This window comes from Chenopodium album, chromosome 8 (assembly GCF_948465745.1).
Source record: "Chenopodium album chromosome 8, dcCheAlbu1.1, whole genome shotgun sequence".
NCBI classification, from domain to species: domain Eukaryota; kingdom Viridiplantae; phylum Streptophyta; class Magnoliopsida; order Caryophyllales; family Amaranthaceae; genus Chenopodium; species Chenopodium album.
In genome coordinates this window covers 1,219,388-1,244,387 of record NC_137841.1, presented here as the reverse complement: position 1 = coordinate 1,244,387, position 25,000 = coordinate 1,219,388, and the positions used below count along the sequence as shown (strand labels likewise).

The 25,000-nt window shown below is 32.8% G+C and overlaps 4 protein-coding genes across 4 annotated transcripts; all 4 read left to right on the top strand.

The window, feature by feature from the left end:
• The first annotated feature begins 9,887 nt into the window (after positions 1 to 9,887).
• Positions 9,888 to 14,266, top strand: LOC145641533 (transmembrane 9 superfamily member 8-like). Its single transcript, XM_081692357.1, has 7 exons — positions 9,888 to 10,045; positions 11,682 to 11,846; positions 11,937 to 12,046; positions 12,136 to 12,244; positions 12,334 to 12,446; positions 12,544 to 12,694; positions 12,828 to 14,266. The coding sequence occupies exons 1-7, from the start codon at positions 9,938 to 9,940 to the stop codon at positions 13,983 to 13,985; spliced, it is 1,914 nt and encodes a 637-aa protein (XP_081548483.1). The 5' UTR covers positions 9,888 to 9,937; the 3' UTR covers positions 13,986 to 14,266.
• A 1,489-nt stretch (positions 14,267 to 15,755) lies between these two features.
• On the top strand, positions 15,756 to 16,901 carry LOC145555593 (polygalacturonase inhibitor 2-like). The gene has a single exon (XM_081617337.1). The coding sequence runs from the start codon at positions 15,756 to 15,758 to the stop codon at positions 16,899 to 16,901; it is 1,146 nt and encodes a 381-aa protein (XP_081473463.1).
• A 1,536-nt stretch (positions 16,902 to 18,437) lies between these two features.
• LOC145642547 (uncharacterized) lies at positions 18,438 to 19,925 on the top strand. Its single transcript, XM_081693749.1, has one exon. The coding sequence runs from the start codon at positions 18,438 to 18,440 to the stop codon at positions 19,923 to 19,925; it is 1,488 nt and encodes a 495-aa protein (XP_081549875.1).
• Positions 19,926 to 20,435: 510 nt separating this feature from the next.
• LOC145555592 (polygalacturonase inhibitor 2-like) lies at positions 20,436 to 23,551 on the top strand. Its single transcript, XM_081617336.1, has 2 exons — positions 20,436 to 21,142; positions 22,973 to 23,551. Exons 1-2 carry the CDS (start codon positions 20,466 to 20,468, stop codon positions 23,445 to 23,447), a joined length of 1,152 nt encoding a protein of 383 aa, XP_081473462.1. The 5' UTR covers positions 20,436 to 20,465; the 3' UTR covers positions 23,448 to 23,551.
• The last annotated feature ends 1,449 nt before the right edge of the window (positions 23,552 to 25,000 follow it).

The following is a 25,000-nucleotide window of genomic DNA, read 5'->3' as shown; positions in this document are numbered from 1 at the left end:
AAGTAATTTTAATTAAATTAATTAAGTTACTAATCAATCAATTAATTTTTTTTATTAATTAATTAAAGGGTGGTCTATAAATGCAAGTTGATCTGTCCCACTAAAAACATAACCCAAAAAAAAAAATATTTGTACAAAGCATGTCTCCAACATTGACAAACTTCTCTTCAAATAGGATGGCTTATCAAGGTTCATATTGGCCGGCATGCTTAATCACCTTTTGTTATCTTGTTTATTAGTTGTGATTTTTATGTGATTCATGACACATTCAACTATACAATATACAGTAATTTTGTGGTAGTTAAAATTAACAACTTTTTGAATATAATATAAACGTGTTTCTCTATTTTTCTTTTAGAGATTCAAAGAAAATTTTGTTATGGGGTCATAGAAAGATTTATGATTTGATTGAAATTAGAGTAGGGTATGCATGTAAAACATTAGAAATTAGAAGTTCAACATAAATTAGTATTTTTTTTCTTTTTAGCAAAAATTACTGATGTTTAGCAAAATTCAATCGTGTTAAGCAAATAAAATAATGTCAAGTACAAATTTAGGATGCTTATTAGGTGACCAGTGGTATATGGGGGTAATTAACTAAGCTTCCTAAATCTTAAGAGAGGCCAGATGCTTGGGCTGCCTCGTAGAGACTGTATATTTGGAATTTACACATAAATTACGTATTGACAATTTTATGAAAGAGATTGAAACTAATGTACGTATCCAAATATACTACGCCATGTTATGTTGTTTGTGATATGTTTGACATAAATATAGAAGTATGAAGTATTAGAAAACATCCCATTTGAGATTTCAAAACTTGTGGTATTGAATGATTGGTGAAAATGTAGGATAGCATAACATTCTTTAGAATTTGCATGTAATATGTTAATTGCTTGCCTAAATCTCTTAGGAAGGTAGAACTTCTCACAATAGTTCTATTTCTTTTTAATAGCCAAGCATCTTTTGGTGCTTATTATATCTAGCCATTTAGGTATAAAATTTATAAGGGATTGCGGTCTACTACTCCTAAAAAGAAATTTCTTACGTATAAAAGTCATATTGGTACATAAAGTAATAAGGAGAGTAGGGATTTTGCCACTTTGGTGTGTTATATTTTTGGCAACATTTTTTTGTATCAATATATACACTCTTTTCATTTCCAAATAAAGTTTAATTTGCCTTTTGCATATGTTCTTGAGAAGGTAATTAATAGAAAAAATAAGATAGTGAGGTTTTGTTGATTAAAATCAAGATAGTAAAACTTAATTGTTTAAAAGAAAAAAATGAAATAAGATAGTGAAGTGACTTACATAGTTCTAAAGGTTATTTAGGCACTAAATTGACTTTTGGAATTTGATGAGCTGCTCTTGGGCCTTGGATTTGGGCCTTGTGTGGACCTGCAAAATGAACTCCAAATCTCATGGTGGAGCCTTCGATGTCCAAGTTGATGCCAAACAACGAATATTTGGTAATTCCTATTCACTACACCCCCCTTTAGCCATTAATACCTACTCCCCCCGAAATTACTGTAAAACCCTTACCCCCACTAACCACACCCCACTAATTGCATCCCACTAACCGCACTAGTTAGAACTTGCAGTTAATTCTCCATTTCTCTTCAACACCATATTCTCTCTCTTCAAATACTCAAAATCGCTACAATTCAAGAAAAAAAACTTCAAAATTACTGCAAATTGCATCAAAACATCTAAAAATGTCTGACATTCGAGATGAAGTTCGTCAATCGTAACTAAATTCCGAAAAAGAAGAGTAAGAATTTGTTCATTTAAGTAGAATTTTGAATGTAAACCCTAGATTTTATATTTATTTTGCGTTTTGATATTCTAAAACAAATTCTACTATAATTACACTTATTTTTGTGCAAAATAGACTAAAATCTACTATATTTGGTGGTATTTTTAATTAGTAAAAACGAAACAGAGAAGAATACTTCGAAGGTTCCGTCGGAGAAGACGATTGCTGAACAAATGTTCATTTTCAGTAAATGTTCATTTTCAATTTGATAGATGTTCATTATGATACTAGTATATGATCATTTATATTCTTACCTTACATCTACTAGGGTTCATTCTTGAGAGAATATTACTCTAATTTTGTTCATGATCTTTACATATTAATAAATGTTTACTGGTATTTAAACATATGTTTATTTGAATGTAATTACGTACATTTTCATTCTCATATTGAAAATATCCACATAGATTATACTAATACATGTTTAACTTCATATCAAATTATATGCTCATGAGCATCATTTGAATGTTATACTACATACATTTTTGCTCAAATATTGATAGATGCTTATTCGAATTTGATACATAGATGTTCATTTGGATATGTGTATATTATTCACACATATGTTAATGTATGTTCATTCACATGTCTAAAAATGTTCAAAAATAAATTACATATTGCTCATTCATCATAAACCTTTGATGATTCTATTTTAAAATATGATTCTATTTTAAAATATGTTCAAAAATAAATCACCTATTGTCACTTACATTATTTGTGATATATATATGCTTATGTTATTTGTGATAATTTGTTCATTTATATAAAACAGAATGTACATTTTTGTTTTGCCAATTGAACATTTATTAAATTTGTAATATCAATATAATGTTTATGCATATATATTGATTTACAAACATAATATATATTGTAGTTATGTTCTATATAGAGTGAAACACACGTTGCAATAATTTAGAGATGAAAACTATGAGCCTAAATTTATAAGGAGATAATGCCATCAATTATATTGAAAGATAAAAATGAAAAACATAGTAATATGTAGGAATCATATTTTGATAAAAGCATGTTGAACCACAAGTAAGTTAATTTGACATATAGCATAATGTTCATTTTCATAACAATGAATACACACATTGACATTGCAATTTGTTTGACTTACAGATACACCAAATCAAGAAGCAAGGAATACAATACATTGCTCAACTGATGCTATTTGGATTAAACAGAAGCTAGAGGCAATAGAAAAGGAGCAAGAAGATTTATGGAAGCTTATATTACTACAAATATTATTCTTTCGGTTATTTGATCATTTATGGATTTCTAAATGATCAAGTACATTAATATTCATATTTTTTTAATTCATTAGTGCTTGTTATATACATATATATATATATATATATATATATATATATATATATATATATATATATATATATATATATATATATATATATATCAAGAAATTAACGAAATACAATAAAATGTTCATTATCAAGAATTTATATGTTCAATTACGTAACAGTTATAACGAAATACAATAAAATGTTCGTAACCAAAAAGGCAAATGTTCAGTGTCAAAACAAAACATGTTCAGTTACATATTACTTATCAGAAAAAGAAAAAAAAAATAAGCTGGAACAAATATATGTTGTTTCAATCCAAATTCTTACTTATTATTATTTGTCAACCTATTCGCTACATTAGTGTAAAAAAGAAAAAACTAACAACCTATCATACTTAGAAGAAATATGTTGATTAGCTACCACGTTGAACACTTTGAACATCTCTTGGAACACTTGAAGGAACTTGAAAATTTCTTGAAACACTTGGACGTAATTGAACCTTTTTTCTTGGCACACTTAAAGAAACTTGGACATCACTTGGAGCACTTGAATGAACTTGGCCTTTTCTTGGAGCACGCACTTGGACAATACTAAATTCTTAATTTCTTAAAAACATATTCATTGTACGTGCCATAAATTTCTTGTTCAGAATTAAAATATGTAAAAAGTAACTCTGATTTAGTTGCTTCTTCATACAAAATTTCATCACTAGCACCCGCTGCATAAGTTTTAAAAATGAACATAATCAATGACAGATATGTACAAATACAAAACAGTACATATATAAATGATCATTTAGCATTATCAATTTGATTAAAATAATAAAATAAAATAAAGTAATAAATATTTAAAATATAATTAAAACATCTATAACAGAACATTAGTTTGAATCATAATGATCATTTAGAATTATGAAATTGATCAAAATTGTAAAACTACTAAAAAAAACCACGAAAACGTATATAAAAAAAATCTAATCACTCACAGAAAACAAATCACGATCAACAATCATTAAACTAAAAACAGCAAACAAACTTGAATCATAAAACATACTAATCGAAATAAGAGACAAAATTTATTAAAATAAAAACTTCAATTCACTTGAATTATAACACCAAACCAAATTGAACTAAAACAGAGGCTAAATTGATTAAAAAAAACTTGAAAAATCGAATAAAATCAGCAAATAATTTAAAACAAAACAGCTAATAAAATTGAATCAAACAATTGACCAGCAAGCATTAATCGAAATCAGAGACAAAATTGATCAAATTGAACAACTCCAATCAGAGACAAAATAACTTCACAATCACGATCAAATTCGGCAATCGAAAAATGTAGCACTTCATTATCACAATCAACAGCTCCAATCAATGATTCATCCATAAATAAGAGGAAAAAAAGTGATTGAAAGAGAAATAATGTTGAAGAAGAGAGAGAAAATGCCAAAAAAATAAAAAAAGCAAAAAACAGAAAAATAGGTTTTGAATCATATATTATAAATGACTTGAGAAATAAGAAAGAAAAAAAAAAAAAAAAAAAAACAAAACAAACCAGAAAAGCATAAACAGGTAAAACGATGTAGTATAATTGGGGGGAGTAGGCAGCATTGGCTAAAGGGGGTTGTAGGTAAAAAATTTCAAATATTTGGGAGTGTTTAAGGGGGCAGCATTTGGGCTCAAGACACCAACTTCAGTCCACTACCAATAGCATAAGAATGCATTGGGCTTTTTAAGGCTTGTATGTAGATTCCTTCGGTTCACATGGTATATAAGTAATACTCCCCCTATCCTTTAATTTTTGCTCCACTTTTCTAATTGGGGTGTCTTTTTTTATTTTACACCATACCATATATAGCAATACAGCTCGTCTTGTGTGCGGCCGGCCACACCGTGTGACCACTTAAAGTAACCCCTATAACATTGATTAAGTAACCCATGTAATATCAATCAAGTAACCCCTATAACACTGACCGAGTAACTCTATAACAATGATGAAGTAACCCCTATAACACTGATCAAGTAACCCCCATTACACTAGCAAAGTAACCCCTATAGTGGTTGACCACACGGTGTGACCAGCCACATATAAGACTTTGTGATAGCCATAATGTACCATTTTTCTCTCACTAACAAAATTTCGGACTCATATTAGTATCAACTTTACACAATTAAAGAATTAATAAAGTGAACATATACTTATAGGGCAAAAATAAAGGAACAAAGGGAGTACTTCATAACTCTTACTCTCGTCTTTGCATTTTTTCTTTCTATATTCTACATTTCTACCCAATTCTAACAAGAAATAAATACAAGAATCATAAGTTATAATTTCATGAATCAAATTGCTTAGAATTGCATGAAAGCTTCATATACACAAGGGTAATTTTTGCTTATACACGTTTATATTTGCTAAGAATTTTCAAAAGTATATTAGGAAGTGTTTTATTCGACCCAAATAAGATAAAATACTTAAAATTATTAATTGTTGTCTAGTTGAACACAATTTCTTTGAAGAAAGGAATTAGGTTATATAAGCATTCGGTGCCTACATCAAAACAATTTATTCTTTGAAGAACATAGCAATAGGATAAATTAATGGTATTCGCTTGTATATAAACTCTTGAATGCCGCTTCTAAGAAGTTTGGAGTTTGAATCCTAACGAATGAGGGTATTTAGGAGAATAGATTCATGTACTCTCAAATGCCTAGTCCGTAAATATTGGACAAAAAAAAAAAAAAAAAAAACCGAAAAAAATACTAGATTTTGTGAAAATGACTATCATTTCGAGCCTAATGGACTATTGGGCCCTTGGCCCAATTGAGCCAAAGTGGCCTAATCAGCTTTTATAAGGCCTTTACATCATGTGTCATTAATTCATTAAGCAATTAAGAATGTAGTCATGTACTCATGTACTATAAAATACTTGCACTTCATAGTTAAGTAAAGAAAGTTATTCTTCACATAAAAATAAGCACTTAATTATATGATCAAATGAAGAGAAGAAATGTGACTGAAGGTAACAGTAAAAGAATTAAACTAGTAGGAATTGATTGAAAAAATAACGTAGGAGTTGAAATTGAATTTGAGGAAAACCCCATTAATCTCCTAGATAAACAAAACAAATATATCCCAAGAGAGAAGGAGAATAAAATATAATAAATTTTTAAAAAGTAAAAAGATGTGGGTCCAATTGTCAATAACGGATGTTTATCTTTCCTTGACGGCGTTAGTATGGTTCAGCACCATCACCAAATCAGGACAAAAGAAAACCACCATCATCACCATCTTCCTCTTCATCTCCTTCCTCCTTCAAACCACAACTGAAATTCAATCACCATCTTTACCTTCTTCTTGCAAGCCAACCACCACCACCACCGACATTATCACCAACATTGATGGCGGCTTCACCGCCAAATAAAACGAAAACCATAGAAATAGAGTAATTCAGGTCTTGGTGAACCCAAAGGGTAAGTGAGCTTCCCCTCCTCCATTGTTTTTGACCATTAAAGCTCTGAGAATTCTACCATTATTAAAAATCAGAGATTTCTACCATTAAAGCTCTGAGATTTCTACCATTAAAGCTCCTAGACTCCTAGTTGATTGGCAAGAAGATGATAATGATGGTGGTCAGTTTATTTCTGGTTGTGGGTTCAAGGAGGAAGGAGATGGTGGTTGTGGTCGACTTCGGTAGTACTCCGTTCACACATGGGGAAAAACAGAAATTGGGTTTGGTTAAAAGCTGTCAATTTCTCTCAGCAAACGAACGTTACATGACTTTTATACTTTTACATAAATACCCCAATTAAAAGCTCGTAAATTGACCAAAAAGCCCTTGGATAAACAAAGTTTGTTAATCGAGGGGATAAACTTGAATTCTCTCATTGAATTTTACGTACAAATGTACAACCCTGTTATAATTGAGATGAGAGAGACCAATCAAGTGGCGCGCACTTGTAACAGACATAATACATATACATAAGTTGGAGTAAGAGTGAAATACAGTTATGGTGGATTATTTTCTAGCAAGAAGTCTAATGTTCATTAAGCTCTTTACAATGCATCTTGTCAATTTGCCATTCCTTCCGGTCTTCCACTGCCACATTATCAAAAACACACTCTATTTTAGACGTGCAGAATGAACTCGATTAATTTTAGAAAAAAATATGTCTAAACCCGCTAAATTAGAACTGGGCTAGAAGGGATTGTTCGTGTTCAAGATATGCTAAGTTTATTATGGCTTCAAAATTTGTTCATTAAATGTCTAAAGCCCATATTTATTAAAATATTTGAGTTATGTCCAATATAAAGCCCAGATGCAAGTCAGTCTTGATCACCTCCAACATATTACATAGTATATTGCTCTTTTTTCAAATGCAATTACATAGAGATTAGACGATATTATACGTGTCCCTCCAATGTATTATATTGTTCTCTTTCTCAAATACGGAGTGCATTTATAGAGAGATTAGACGATATTGTGGGACTGTGTGCTTTGAAATTAATTCTGAAATCAAAATATAACGTACTATTGATAAATATATTTTTTTTCACCCATTTTATAATAAATTAGTTTATTACGATGGTTACTGATTAGTACGAAGTCATCAATTCAAGGGTGGCTTTAGTGCTTGTGTGAAACATAGACAGCATTGCATGAACATGAACTGAGAAATCAATAATGAAGATAAACACAAAATGGTTTGCTCAACAATCAACATACCCATGCAATAGGGACTCATGCAAATGTAAAAAAGTTTGACCGGACTCAACTCATGCAAATGTAAAACAATCTAAAATTTAATTTAATTTGTATAGACATAGTAATTTAACATAACTCAAACTTAAACTAGATATGACTTGACTGACTTAACCTAAATCAGCCCACTCACCCAAGTTTGGCTTTATGGAAGGCTCTAAGCCTGCATACATGAGTACATGACAGTTAAAGTGATCGGAGTAACCAAATACTTCTCCCAATTAGTAGCCCCAAAATATGTGTTAATGTCACTAGGGGCTTGTTCTTTTCAGCTTATTTTCAAGTTCAGTTCAGCTCTAATAAGTTCATTTTAGTTCTTATCTTAATTTATTTCTCTCATAAAATGTTCAATTTATTTCAGTTCAGATCAGTTCAATTCAGTTCAGAACATGCCCTAAATCGATAAATAGGTGATCTCATTCCTAAAGTTGGGCATACATTTTTTAAAGGAAAAACATTTTTTATCAAATAAAGTTAGCATAACAAATTCTTTCTTTTATTTTAATGGGATGAAAGGTCAATTCCGTAGGGTGAAATATCAAGATACCAAAGTTGAACTTTGAGTAAAGTATAAACCTACAATTTCAATACTTGAAGGCTGAAGCCATGCTTGAACAATGAAGAATTGGATGATAATTGATACTCGTATTACCCATCAAAATTTGTTGAAACTTGAAGCGTTCAACCCAAAGTTATTAAAACGAAACTTTCATTAATTATTATATAAAGGTATTGTTCCTTTTACTTGAATTTAACCTATATTATGTACAACTAGCCTTCTAGCCCGTGTAACGCACGGTTTATTTATAGGTATACTATATAAATAATTATTTTTTAATATATTTATATTGGCAAATGAATAGTTTATAGAGGAGAAGAAGAGGTGAAAATTGAATGTAATTGTAGTAGAAATTAAACTGGAGGAAAGTGAACCAAACAACATTCAATCATTCATATATGTATTGAATTAAAGTTTTTTTTTTCATATGAGAAAAGATATTAAAAAAAAAGAAAGATTAAATAAGGTGACATGTGGCATTGGAGAAAAAAAAAAAAATGAAATGTACATGTGGCATTATAGGGTTGATGGTTTTTGTTTTTAAATACTAGTATAGATTAGTCTATTACTATCTTCTAATTAAACTAATTACGGAGTAATATCTAAGTTTATTATTAGCCCTTATATTTAGGGCCTGTTCTCATTGACTGAACTGAACTGAACTGAGCTGAACAGAACATAAATGAATATTTTATAAGAGAAGGAAATTTGGAGCTGAACAGAACTGAATTGAAATGAACTGAACTGAGCTGAGCTGAGCTGAACTGAATTTCAACGTAAGAGAACAGACCCTTAGAGTTTGTTAGCCCTTATCATGTACTAGTGTTATACTTTGTAGTTAGTTACGGATTGATATTGTCAAGTTAGCACTTTGTAATCTATATATGATCTGTGAAATGAATGAGGCCGGGGTTGTTTTTTTTATCGTAGGGATTAAGGATTACATGATCAGTGCATTAGCAATCTACGAGTACATTCAAATTTATTTATAAATGAAAAAAAAATAGATATAATGTCTATTAAAAACCTTAAAACTATTAAATGATTCAATCTCTAATTTGATGATAAGCTAATTATGAGTGAATTCACTATCCAAGTTTTAATTCCTTTTCAAGTCTTCGCTAAACTAAACCCCATCATCATCATCATCATTATTATATAGAGGGGTATTATTGTAATTTTGGCACAAATAATATTAAAATATCAACAAATCAATAACATTAATTTCAAGACGTAATTAACAATTAAAGTCCATTATTAATCAATCAATTATAAATTAATTAATTTATAATTAATCCACCCCTCACCTCACGCCCCACCTTCCTTCACCTCACTCACTCACAAACTAATTAAAAACAATTAACATTTTAATTAAAATTAAAAAAATAAAATAAAATTCGAAGACTAAAAAAAATAAATAAATTCAGTTTTCTGGATCTCACACACTCTCTTCTCTCCACCTTCTCTCTCTCTCTTCTTTCTCTCTCTAGAATCGCCATGGAAGCTCGGCGAAGATCTGCGCTAATCTCAATCTTCTTCGTTCTTCTCATCCATGGCGCACATTGCTTCTACCTCCCTGGTGTCGCTCCTCAGGATTTCGACAAGGTTTTTCTCTCCTCTTTAAACCTCAATTTTTTCTGGCAATTTGACAAATTTTTATTTGATTTTGTGAAATTTTATAATTGAGGTGTTGTAATCTGATTCTTTAATGAAATGTGGTTAATTTTTAGGGTTAATTGCTCGTTTTTGGTTTGATTGATTTTGTTGTTCGTTTCAGATCGACGCGTTTACAATTCTTTCTAATTTTTTATGTTGATTTTGATTTCTGATAATGTTGATTTCGTTGCTTTGTTATCATTTGGTTGAGTTTGTTGATTTTGTGATTGTGAATTTTGTCGGTGATTTTTGAGTGATTGATTTTGAGCGAAATGTGGCTTTTTTTGGCTGGATCTATTTGTGTCGGTGGAAATTAGTGTTGGAAATTGATTCGATGAGAGACGAGTGAAAAGAGATGGAAACTTGAATTTTACGTCAATAGTCAATGCAGTAGTGTATGAGTTGAGAGATGAACAAAAAATCAATTAAATAAGTGAAATGATGATAAATCTGCAGGATCAGGATTAATAAGATGAAGTTAGTGCAGATCAGTTCTATTTTTAGATTAGGTGAAGTCAATGGGAGATAAGGAGGTGTAAGTTGATTCGCTTTTCACGGTTCAGTGCACCTAGAATGAGCTTTCCTGTGGCATCGGAATCATTTCGTGTCGGTTAAAATGTCAATTTACTAGGGATGTTTTATGAATTTAGGTATGGAGAGATTGAAGAATATTGGGTACTCAATCTGTTATGTAATATAAGCCATCCACGCGTTTTAGAGACTTAGAGTGTACCTTTGATCGTTCATTTTTTGGTGTACATTGATTAAGTTAATGAACACTGTACATTGATTAAGTTAATGAACACTCTACTGTTCGATTAATATACTGTTTTCTAATTATATCATCAGATATATATTGGTGGGAAATAGTGATAAAAAAGATCAATCTTGATAAGCATGACTGCTTATTTGATGAAATGAAGATAGTAGTTTTGTTCTATTTATATGAGAGGATAGGGTAATTGTTTTGGAGTATATGGGTTTAGCATCCAGTATTTGGGCAGTAGTGTTTGTATTCAAGCAAAATATTTGATGTATCCAAAGAAAAGGAAACAGGTAGAAAGTTTATGGGATTCAAAAAAGCAACTAAGATGTGAATTGTTTTAAATTTGTCAGCTAGTGTAGTGATCATGATTAGAAAGTAAGAAGCATGGCAAGTACCTTGGACAGCAGGGCGGTTGAAGAGATCTAAAGGAACATAGTCAAAAGGAAAAGAGGCTTAGGTCAAGAAGCTCAGTTGCTGTAGTGAGTTTATGACGCGAGGATGTTTTTAGTGTTCCTCACATGATGGCTGTGCAAAATATAATTGTTGCTCCCATTTTGTTTCCTCCACTATACTGTGATTGGATTGAAGGGCATTGTAGGTTAATCCTTTTAAGATGAAGTTTTGAAGATGTTTTTTAATACCAACGAGTACTTGAAAATAAAGAAGAAGAAAAGTTTGTAGAATGGTGTTGATTGTGATTTGTGTCATTCAACCATTGACAGAATTTATTCATTAAATGGGCTTTATTATGACCACTTATCTATTGTATTTTGGTTGAAATTTATGAATTCTGTTGATTTTATATGTTTTTGTGTGCAGGGAGATCAATTGATGGTAAAGGTCAACAAGTTGACCTCAATCAAGACCCAGCTTCCTTACTCATACTATTCACTTCCTTATTGCCGCCCTGAGACCATTGTTGACAGTGCGGAGAATCTTGGTGAAGTTCTTCGTGGTGACCGAATTGAAAATTCTCCATATGTGGTTAGTTTTTTTGTATGATAAACCTTGAGGGAGCTTATATTTGTAGTATCTTGGTGGACATTAACCATTAATTTTTTGGATTTTTTGCAGTTCAAAATGCGGGAACACCAAATGTGTAATGTTGTTTGCCGGACAACACTCGATGCCAAAGCAGCCAAGGAATTTAAAGAGAAAATTAACGATGAATATCGGGTTAATATGTAAGAACCATCTTGCTCCCCATGCATAACTTTCTTTTGTAGTTAATCTGTTTGCATCATTGTGATGGTTCTTCTTTGTTCATAAACAGGATCCTTGATAACCTTCCCTTGGTTATGCCAATAAGACGTGGAGACCAGGATTTAACTCCTGTTTACCAGCTTGGATATTATGTTGGGCTCAAGGGGCAATATGCTGGAGTGAGTTTTTATGTTCTTAGTATAATAAACAATAGGTTTGGTTATGAGTTTGTGATTTCTGTACTTAACATTTTGAATTTTGACTGTAGACCAAAGATGAAAAGTTTTTTATCCACAATCATCTGTCGTTTACTGTGCGATACCACAAAGATTCCCAAACTGAGTTGTCAAGAATTGTAGGGTTTGAGGTCAAGCCTTTCAGGTACCTTTTTTTTTCTTGGGGAATTCTCTTTTCTGGCAGCTTAATGACACCATCTTTTGCAAGTATTTGATGTTCTATATTTTCTGGGTGACTTCAGTGTCAAGCATGAATATGAAGGGGAATGGAATGAGAATACTCGTCTTACATCCTGCGATCCTCATGCAAATCGTTTGGTTACTAGCTCTAGTAACCCACAAGAAGTTGAAGATAAGCAAGAAATCATATTTACTTATGATGTTCAATTTCAGGTAACTTTGAAGCATCCCGCCTTCTGGTTTAACTTGCTAACCATTCATCGCTTTGTGCACCTGTGTATGGATTGGGACAGTGTGGTCAGTCGGTCAGTCGCTTATCAGGATTTTCTTCTTTGTTTGTGTATAGGAAAGTGAGGTCAAGTGGGCATCTAGGTGGGATGCGTATCTTCTAATGAGCGATGACCAGATACATTGGTTTTCAATTGTCAACTCACTGATGATTGTCCTTTTCCTCTCTGGAATGGTGGCAATGATCATGTTGCGTACACTATACCGTGACATCTCAAAGTACAATGAACTTGAGACCCAGGAAGAAGCCCAGGAGGAAACTGGTTGGAAACTAGTCCATGGGGATGTTTTTAGGCCTCCAGTTAATTCAGATTTGCTGTGTGTCTATGCCGGAACTGGTGTCCAGTGCCTTGGGATGATGGTTGTCACCATGATGTTTGCCGTTCTTGGTTTCCTCTCACCTTCAAACCGTGGTGGGCTTATGACTGCCATGCTCTTCCTTTGGGTCTTCATGGGTATCTTTGCTGGTTATGCCTCTGCCCGACTCTACAAAATGTTTAAAGGAACAGAATGGAAGCGAATTGCTATTAGGACTGCATTCTTGTTTCCAGGATCCGTTGCCATTGTTTTCTTCATTTTAAACGCACTCATCTGGGGTGAGAAATCATCTGGTGCAGTTCCATTCGGGACAATGTTCGCCCTCATCTTTTTGTGGTTTGGCATCTCAGTCCCACTTGTTTTTGTCGGTAGTTATGTTGGATTTAGGAAGCAGACAATTGAAGACCCCGTCAAAACCAACAAGATCCCAAGGCAAATTCCAGAGCAAGCCTGGTACATGAACCCCATCTTCTCAATCCTCATTGGAGGCATACTTCCATTTGGTGCTGTTTTCATCGAGCTCTTCTTCATCCTCACCTCTATCTGGCTAAATCAGTACTACTACATCTTTGGCTTCCTCTTCATCGTGTTCATGATTCTTATAGTAACCTGTGCTGAGATCACCATTGTGCTATGCTACTTCCAGCTCTGCAGTGAGGACTACCTCTGGTGGTGGAGATCTTATTTGACATCAGGTTCTTCCGCCCTGTACCTATTCCTCTACGCCGCATTCTATTTCTTCACCAAGCTTGAAATCACAAAGCCCGTATCTGGAATGTTGTACTTTGGGTACATGCTCATTGCCTCATACGCATTCTTCGTGCTTACGGGAACTATTGGTTTCTACGCGTGCTTCTGGTTTACCAGGCTTATCTACTCCTCTGTGAAGATCGACTAAGTACAATGATATACCCACATTAAGTTGGTGCATGGTGAGCAAATTTTCCCACCCCCACAAAGAAAGAGATAGCCACATTCTTCTCAGAATTAGCGATTCTTGTGTACGTTATTAGATCGTAAATGTCGGAAGAGGACTGTGATCACAACTATAGTATTATTGAAAGGCCAACTCTGATATACTCCGTAGACTGTTAAGGATCTTGTATTTTTCTCATTCGTTTTTTGTAATGACATAAATCTTCAAATCTTTATTTTATTCACAACTGCTGTTTTTTTTTTCCTCTTTGTTCATTGTTACTTGTTAGAAAGGCATTTGTTGTATCACAAATTCGAACAAACAAGACAATTCAAGCCACATCTTTTGACACAAAGAATTTTCAATTAAAGCGTTGGTATCAAAATACAAATACCCCAACTATAGGTTTGAATCTTTTGATTTCATTGCCAAACTTGTTAGCCTTGAATGTCTGAATCAATCTGTCAACTTAAAGAGAAAATTATGTCTGAATCAATAAGATCGAGTTTATATACTTCATAACTAATCATCTTTATATTACCCTGTCTTTATATTCATCTTGATACCTTATTTTGAATGCGTACATACCTTGAGTTGGAATCCTTCGATTATGATCTTATTAGTTTCGTCTTAATATATAATTTTTTTAAAAAATGCTCCTTTTTTTTTTTATTATTTTCTTTTACGGAGTGGTAAATATTGCCAAATTTCATAACATGTCCACGAAATAAAAACGGGAGATTTGCCATGACAAGCATTGTCATGTTGGACTTGCCCTTTGGATTGTTCAATATTGACAAGCCCATGCTGTCAAGTTGTTGAGTTTCTCGACATGGGTCACGTTCGGTCTATCTTTGGGTCAACTCGAATTGTGGGTTAGCTTATTTTAATGTTATTTTCTGGGCTAGTACTAAGTTTATTAATCTACACAAATATTTTTTCATGGTTGCATTTCTGAGCTAGTATCCTGTGCTTTGGTGCCTTTTAGCTTATTTTATAAAATCTACACATTTAATTAAGCTTCATGCACTGTACCAAGTATGATTTCGAATTTTCGATGATACATAGCCTACACAATTACACGTAGTCTTTATAATACGAAGTAGAAAAATGATGAGATTGAGGCTGTTGAGTAGTGACATCACTTCCTAAATCACGTTTTATAAGGCTCATTTGAAATTTTCTGATAACTGAGGATTTAATATCACGGGTTAAATATATGACAAGTGTAAAATGTCGATGGGAGTAAATTTTTTTCTATAAAAGGAAAGGATTTGTTTGACAGTTGGTCAAGAATGTATATGCTCTTAGAAATAATGCTACTTTCGTCTTTCGATAATATATATTTGTCATAAAGAATTAAAAAGTTCCTTTACTGAATATAATTTTGGAAAAATATCTAAAAAGGATCATCTTTTAATTACTATATTATATAAAAATGTTCAGAGGAAAACATATCATCATGCAAAAGTATGGCTACCTCCATTGTTTTATGATTATTATTGCAATTTGCAGGCTTGATTGACAAAGTTCCTTTCGAGGACATAAATTAAATTGATAAAATATAAGCACGAGGAAATTTTAATTTTCTTGTTTATTTTATTTCAAGTAGGAATTAAAAATTCTAACGCGGAAATGTCGGCAACATGCATTTTTGATTTGTATATAAAGACTTCACTTTGCACATCTTATTTACATCAACTCACTAAGCTTGTACTAGTGTACGCTTTTAAGTTGCTACACATAATAAAAATGAGTCCCAACCATCTAATTCTAGCTACACTCCTCGTTGCTTTGTTCTTAGATCTCTCTTACTCTCAGCCTATACCCGATCTTTGTCATCCCCACGACAAAAATGTCCTCCTCCGTATTAAGAAACACTTAGGCAACCCTAAATCACTTTCGTCATGGGACCCTAACAGTGATTGTGCTGGTTGGAATGGAGTTCAATGCAACATTGAAGGCCACGTCACCATGGTCCGATTCGAGGAAGACCAAGATATCCACGGCCCAATACCACCGTATTTGGACCAACTTCCATCTCTCACTGTACTCTTCTTTGATAAACTTCCTAATCTTTCCGGCCCAATACCGTCGTACATTGGTAAGCTTACTAACCTCACTGAATTTTCTATCTCCGGGACCAAAGTAACCGGCCCAATTCCTGAATTTTTGGGCCGGCTAACAAAGTTAACCCTACTCTATATCCCTGCCAACAAGTTTACTGGGCCGATCCCTAATTTTCTAGGTCAACTCAAGAAAATGATTTTTCTTGACCTCTCTTCAAATCTACTCACCGGCCCAATTCCTATTTCTGTAGCCCAACTAACAAATCTCATAACCCTTGATTTTAGCTCAAATAGATTATCCGGCCCAATACCCGATTTTATAGCCCAAAAACTCAAGAAATTAGCAATACTAGATCTCAAATTCAACTCTTTATCAGGCCCAATTCCATCATCTTTGGGCTTTATTCCCGGACTCCAATCACTTGGGCTTGCCGGTAACCAATTAAGTGGGCCAATCCCAAAATCGTTGGGCCGTGGTAATTTACATTTTATTTACCTTAGTCAAAATAAGCTCACAGGGGATGCTGCTTTCTTGTTTGAAAAGACCAACACCAACATTCTTACTATAGAGGTTGCATACAACCTTTTGAGGTTTGACTTCACTAAAGTGGACTTGCCTCCAACCTTATCCGGCTTCAACATTAGCCACAATATGATATATGGATCTCTTCCTAAGCGATTCGGTCTATTACGGCCCGATTCTATTGATGTGAGTTACAATCAACTTTGTGGGCCAATTCCAAATGGACGACGTTACAAACGGGTCGACCCGATTATATTTGCCCATAATAAGTGCCTTTGTGGTGGCCCATTTCCTGGTTGCAAGTAATCATGCATCAATGCTTTGGAATGAAGTTGTCAAATGATTTATGGCTTTCTTTTTTAGTTGGTTTATTTAAAAGTTTGCAATTGTGTATGATAATTATCTAGTGTTGTATACTTGTATTAGAAAGTTTAGTTCATGTTGATTGCAGACCTGCAATAACCATCAATGAGACAATTAAAATGAGTTTGTGTGATTGTATATTAACTTGCAATATTGTAGCTTGAAATGTTATGAGTTTTTGATTAAAAGACGACGAGGGAGTTGGTGGACAAGCGTTCTATTATACACCTGTATGTATAGTACACTTAAAAGTGTTAAAACTATTTATTTGTCACATTGCTAGCTAAACTAAACTGCTCCGACTTTAATTAGTCCTTAGTATGATCTTTTCTTTATTTGTCACATTGCTAGCTAAACTAAACTACTCCGACTTTAATTAGTCCTTAGTATGATCTTTTCTTATTATTGAGTAGATATTGTAGCATGTTAGCTAACTTTGAAATATCTGTCATTTTGGATAACCTCTACTGGTGCTCAACTTCCTTATGCGTACTAATGTACTATGCTACGTATGACTCTACTGGACATTTTGTACGTGTACAAATCTTGACTTACTTCGACTATGATCATATTAGATACACATCAATATATAATTATATATATATACTCCTTTATCATTTTAGTAAATATTGTCAAAATTCATTCGTGTCTATGAAATAAAAACGGGAGATTTGCCCTGACAAGCTCTGTCATGTTGGATTTAGAGTTTAGTCAAGTTGTCATTTAATTTAGAGTATTGTCAAGTTGGATTTACAACCCTCCCTCAGTCCCTGGGAGTCTGGGACCAGTATTGTCAAGTTGTTGACTGCATTTCATTTTCTGGGCTATTAATAATATCATCTACTTTGCTGCCTTGTATGGACACATGCAATTAATTAAACTTCATGGCTTCATGCATTGTATTCGATCATACGTTACCTACACGTAGCTTTTTCCTTAGTTTCTAACTTTCTACAATACTTTCTTATTCTTTTAGTTGCATTGTTTTTTTTTTAATTTTTTTTTTTTTTTAAATTAGATACATCACCTTCATTTTTAGTTAATAAACTCTCTCCTATTACATGGTTTGTTTTTTTTTTTTTTTTAATTATTTTTTTTAAAAGATTAAAATGGGGTCAGTTATACACGCATTCGTTATTGCCTAAAAGTCCACAATTTGCAGAATGATGCAACTAAAAAACAACGAAAAAAGCAATAATTATGATTAGAGTGAGGTAATTGAGTAGTAATATTGCATTCCATTTTATATCAATCTAGGAATCAAATTACTCGTTTGAGATTTTTCATTATTTAAAATAACGAAAGATTTAAATATCACAAATGAAATATTTCGTATGTAACAAATAAAAAAGTCGATGCGAGTAAAATTGTCTTAAAAAAGGAAGGATTTTTAACTCTTTGACTGTCTTAAACTATACTATGTATTAGCTTAGTCAAAAAGAATTTAGAGAGGCTCTCTTATTTAAACAGGTTGTTAGGATGCATTGTAACCCCCAGTTGCTAGTGGCACGTGTTTTGGAGCCTTCACATAAGTGTTCGATATGCACTGGGCGACCAAAGGATGGTACAGCGGGAAATATTTCTTGGGGAAAAAGGGGTTTTCGAGATGTGGGAAACAAGATGATTAGTGGGTATGCTTGGAAGATCGGGAATGGTAAAAAGGTAAGGATTGCGAACATGAGGTGGGTGCAGGGCTGTGTTCCTGAAATGAGATCAGACTTGTTACTTCGGGATGTTGGTTCTGGAATGGTGAAGGACCTCATTTTATCTAACCCAAGACAATGGAATGCTGCTATGGTACGGGAGAGATTTGTTTGGGAGACGACCAAAAAAATCCTGGAAATGGAATTACCGAATGCTGATGAAGATGATTTCCTATTCTGGAATTCACACTCATCGGGCAACTACACCGTAAAGTCTGGGTATGCCTTTTTAATGCACTCCTTTTTTATGAAACAGGGCCATGGTCAGGACGATGTGTTCTTCAAACTAATTTGGGGGTTAAATATTCCGCCAAAATGGAGCTTATTCTTATGGAAACTAGTCATGAATGGCCTGGCTGTCAAGTCAAACTTAAGGTATCGAGGGGTGGATATCGATGGAGATTGTGACTCTTGTGGTATGGAGGAGGAGGATTTACAACATCTTTTCCGATTGTGTTCTTTTGCGAGGTATGCTTGGCAGAACTGTGACTTGCATATTATCTCTGAAATTGATGAATCTACTCCTTTGCGACACTGGATTCAGCAACATATCCAGCTCTATCATAGCGAGGATGGGAGACAAAGCGTCAGGCTCCATGTTTTCATAGGAGTTTTGTGGAGTCTCTGGTTAACTAGGAATGGGAGAGTTTTTAGAAATGAAAGGGGCTATTTAGCGGATTACTATAGGCATTATGGTCAAACGATGAGTAGCTTGGAGATTTTCCTTAAACCAAGAGAAAGGTATAGGGATTCCACTCGTATAACCGGAAGAACGGAGGATCTCCCACCCGGGTTCAACAGATTCAACATTGGCAGCCGAAGGGTACTACCAGATCATCCTCTACAGGGGAATACAGAGGTTATAATTATGGTGGATGGGTCTTGGAAGAAGAGTACAGGGGCTGCGGGTTTTGGATGGGCTTACTTTTCGGATGGGGTAAACTTTTTGGAGGGAGGAGGTGATTATGGTACAGCTATCTCAGCTTTACATACTGAGCTCTTGGCTTGCATAGGGGCTGTCAAGTGGGCAAGCCGAAAGGGCTACCAATACATTACGATTTTCACTGATTCTATGGCAATCATTCAGCTTCTGCGTTATCCTACCAGCTGGGAGGTGAGACTACTATGGACTATTGAAGATTTATTGAAGGAAGGAGGATCCTTGGACATGTGCACTATTTGGAAAGTTAGTAGAGATCAACTAACACAAGCACATGATATTGCGGTTGGGTGTAGATGTAATTTAGTGAAATTTTCGTTGTAATTTGTTTTGTTTAGTTGCTGTTGTCAAAAAAAAAAAAAAAAAAAAAAAAAAAAGAATTTAGAGCTCCTTAAAGTAAAATTTTTGAAAAATGTGTAAAGCGATGATCATCATGTAAATTCCAATATTTTATAAAAATGGTCAGAGGAAAACATATCATCATGTAAATTAGAGGTGTCGGGTCGGGTCGGGTAGGGTTTTAAAATCGATTTAAACTAAATTATTATGTCTACACAAGTCCAAATCTGAATCGGATATTTTTCAAGTCGATTTCGGATCGGATTGGGTCGAGTATGCTTTTAACAAGTCAACAACTTTATGATTTTTATTGCAACTTGCTGGTAAGATATTGATGAAGTTTGTTTCATAGACAAAAATTTTATTGTAAAATAGACACACGTAGGAATTGCAAATTATAAGGCAGAAATGTCAGCAACAAGCATATTTGAATTGTATATAAAGACCTCACTTTGCACATCTTATTTGCATCAACTCACTAAGCTTGTACAAGTTTATGTTTTTAAGTTCCTACACAAAATAAAAATGAGTCCCAACCATCTAGTTCTAGCTACACTCCTCCTCTCTTTGTTCGTAGATCTCTCTTACTCTCAACCTGTACCCGATTCTTGCCTTCCCCACGACATAAATGTCCTCCTCCGTATTAAGAAACACTTAGGCAGCCCTAAATCACTTTCGTCATGGGATCCCAAGATTTATTGTGTAGGTTGGGCTGGAATTTATTGTAACGAACAATGTCATATAACCTCTATCGGATTCGATGAAGTTAATCATATTGATATTCATGGTCAAATACCACCATATTTGGACCAACTTCCTTTTCTCACCCGCCTCTCGTTTAATGATGCTCCCAATCTTTCTGGCCCTATACCGCCGTACATTGGTAAGCTTACTAATCTCACTTACCTTACTATTTCCGGTACCAAAGTGGCTGGCCCAATCCCTGAATTTTTGGGCCAACTCACTAAGTTGAAAGCACTTTACCTCTCTTCCAACAAGTTTACTGGACCGGTCCCTAATTTTCTAGGCCGGTTTAAGAGAATGATTGCTCTCGACCTCTCTTCTAATCTACTAACCGGCCCAATTCCTATGGCTTTGGCCCAACTAAAAAATCTCATTTCCCTTGATTTAAGCTCAAATAAGTTGTCCGGCCCAATACCCGATTTTATAGACAAAAAATTTAAACAATTAGACGTACTAGCTCTAATTCTTGGCTGCATTCTAGTGCAGCCAAGCTAGGTGCAACACCATTAAATGTGAACATATAGTACGTTCAAATGAACATACGCTTTTTTTTCTTTCTTATATCTTAATTCTCTTTCTTCTTCTTCCTTAGCTCTATTATTTCTCTCTCTCTTCAGTTTTTCTCAATCTAACATTTTCTCTCTCCTCTTTACCTCATTTCCCTTCAATCTTTAAAGTTTTCTTCTTCTTTATATAAATTTTTGAGTTACTATTTCGTGTTTTGATGGGTATACTTCTTTCTTTCTAAATCTATGAGTTTCAGATTCAATCATTTGGCTTTATCAAAGAGGAAAGAAAAAAAATGGAGGAGAGAGAAAGTTGAAGGTCAAAGAAAACAATGGAGGTTTGATTTTATCAATTTGTAATTGTATTTTGTATGATTTCGTTGATCATGCATGATGATTTATTGTTTGAAATTATTATGAGTTTGTGATGAATATCAATTAAATTGCTTAATTGTTAATGAATATCAATTGTATTGCTTAATTTGTAGTTATTTTCTCTCTCCCCCCTCTTTCTCTATCTCTTTCTCTCTCTCTCTCTTTCTTTTAATTTTTTTTCTTTTGATTTCTAATCATGTTACAAATCAATAATTAATTTCTCTATGATGAATCAAGATTAGATTTAAGGTAGATATTCAATTTTTTAGAGTTTCAATAATTACAATCGATCTTGAATATAATTTCTGTAAAAAAAAATGAACACGTAGGAATTTAAAAATGAACATCTCTTACAAAATGAGCATTTAGTACACCGAAAATGAATATTAAATACATAAAAAATGAACATATTTCAACAATTTATTTTATCTTTATTTTTCATTAATAATTATATACAATGAATTTGAACCTTTATGAAAATCAAGTTCATTTTTATATCCTAAATGTTCATAACTTTTTGTTACATGTTCATTTTATAAGTGTTTATTTTTTAATACTAAATGTTCATTTTTATTAGGTTGAAAGTAAAATATAATACGTTGAAAGTTGAATTATATGAACATTTAGTGTTGAAAATCTGAACAATTTATTATGAATATATATGTTTCGTTATTCATTACGAACATATCTGTTATTGATTATGAACACATATGACATATAGCGTGATAAATATTTATATTTTTAACTATTGTATTGATGATTATATATGATGAACATTCTAAATAATTATTATGAACATATGTTGTGATGATTATGAATTTTGATTATTTGTTATATTTTAGTGAGTACAGATTAATTGTATTTGTAGAAGACAAAGACTCTGAATTAGTGAAGAAACAAGTAAGAAGTGATGAAGAAGTATATGATATTACAACGAATTTGCCTTTAAGTTGGAGAATTTCCGATGTATATGATCCCAATTTTATGGTTGTATGATAAAGGTTCATTTGTAATATACTAAATGTTCATTTTTTTTTTGACATGTTCACTTTTTATTACTAAATGTTCATTTTTTTACGTGTTCTTTTTTATTACTGAATATTCTTCTTCTTTTTTTTTTTTTTTTTTTTTTTTTTTTTTTCTAACTAAATGTTCATTTTTAAGGTCGTGGTTTAGCAAATTTATGATTATATGATAATCAGATTCATTTTTAATAAATGATCATTTCCTTATAACATGTAAACTTTTTAGTATTAAATGTTCATTTTTTTTACGTGTTCATTTTTTGTTATTAAATGTTCATTTCTTTTTTCATGTTCATATTTTTTAACTAAATATTCATTTTTTATTTAGGCCGCGTGTTTTGGGCCTCACTTGTTGTAGCTATCTTGGCAGCCAAGACCAATTGCTCGAATTCAACTCTTTATCGGGCCCAATTCCATCTTCTTTGGGCTTCATGCCCAGACTCGGAACACTCATGCTTACGGGTAACCAATTAAGTGGTCCAATCCCAAAGTCATTGGGCCATGGTAATTTAGTTTTTATTGAACTCAGTGAAAATAAGCTAACAGGGGATGCTGCTTTCTTATTTGAAAAGAACAACACCAACATTGTTGATGTAAAGATTGCCTACAACCTTTTGAGGTTTGACTTAACTAAAGTTGACTTGGCTCCAACCTTATCGGGCTTCAACATTAGCCATAATATGATATATGGATCTCTTCCTAAGCGATTCAGCCTATTGAATCCCGTTTATATCGATGTGAGTTACAATCAACTTTGTGGCCCAATACCAAATGGTCGACGTTACAAACGGGTTGACCCGATCATATTTTCCCATAATAAGTGCCTTTGTGGTGGCCCATTTCCTGGTTGCAAGTAACCAATGTATCACTGTGTTGGAAAGTTGAAGTGATTTAAGGCTTTCTTCTTTAGTTGGTTATTTTTATTAAAGTTTGCAATTGTGTATGAATGTATGATTATCTAGTGTTGTAATAGAAAGTTTAGTTTATGTTAATTGTAGACCTGCAATAATCATCAATGACAATCAAATTTAGTTTGTTCATTTTATTTAATCGTTGGTGGAATGACTAATTAAATGATGTTTGTTTTTCAATGTACTTTTTAATACGTTTTAAAACGATGATAACATTTTTATTAGTCATTTTTCAACCAATCTTGTAATGTGTAAACTTTTATACCTTTATTTATGTACAACTACATGCTAAATCACTAACATGATCACCATATGCTGCAGAGTGGAGATAATTTCAATCCAAATTCGATAAAAACGGCACATGTATTGTGATTTTTTGGAATAGATGTTTCTCATGATGCATAGCAAATTTGTATACATCTTGACTCAGGACACAAAGCATGATAAATTTATAGAGAGTACTCGTAATAGAGTAAGGTCATGTTTTATTCATCTTATTTTTGCTGAATTGAAATTATTTTTTTGTTTTTTATTTTTTTCTTTTAAATTGTTGATTTTTATTAATTTAAAATTATTTTTTAATTAATTGTAATTAAACAAATGAGTAGAACTACTCAAATTGTTAATGATTCAAAAATAGTTGTCAATTGTCAAAGTCAATGGGCTCAATTAGTTGATTCATTTATCAGTTTAACGTGTACTAAATCAAATCTTTATTTTTCAAAATTATAGTTGACTTAGATTCAAAGTACAATCACTCACTCTTCTTTTCTCACATTCAAAAACTCCATGAATGGCTGTGTAAGTGTAACCTCAATGAAATCAACCAGGACATTATTTTTGTTTGTGTTGTTTATAATCTATTTCGATTTCGGATGCTGCTTCTCATTCTTGAGATTCAATGATTCTCCTCAGCTATATAAACAGGTCCGATTTTATTTTTATTTTTTTTTAGCATTAAACTGACCTGTTAAGTTTATTAATATTCACTTAAATTTGTTTGTTTGATTGTATATGATATGATACTTAAAATGAGCTGATTTGCAATATGATATTAAAACAGGTTAAATCTTATTTTTATTTTTTTGTTGCATTTTTTCATTTGAGAGAATTCTAGTAACCAAAGTAAAACTGTTAAATTGTGTAAAACCTCAAAAAGCTTAATCCTCATTGATGACACTAATGGCCAATATATAATACAAGATTACCCACATAGGATAGAATTAGGAAACTAACAAGAATATATCCAAAATATATTCTAGCCAAAAATATGGTCACACAATATAATCTAATATTTCCTAAATATATCCTCAATACCCCCCCTCAAGTTGGAGCATTAGGATCAAAAATGCCCAACTTGGAAAGAAGAGTATCAAACTGTGTCTTCCCAAGTGCCTTTGTAAAAATGTCTGCCAATTGCTCCCTAGTAGAAACATACGATGGTGCAATTAAGCCTTCTGTAATCGCATCACGAACAATGTGACAATCAATCTCAATGT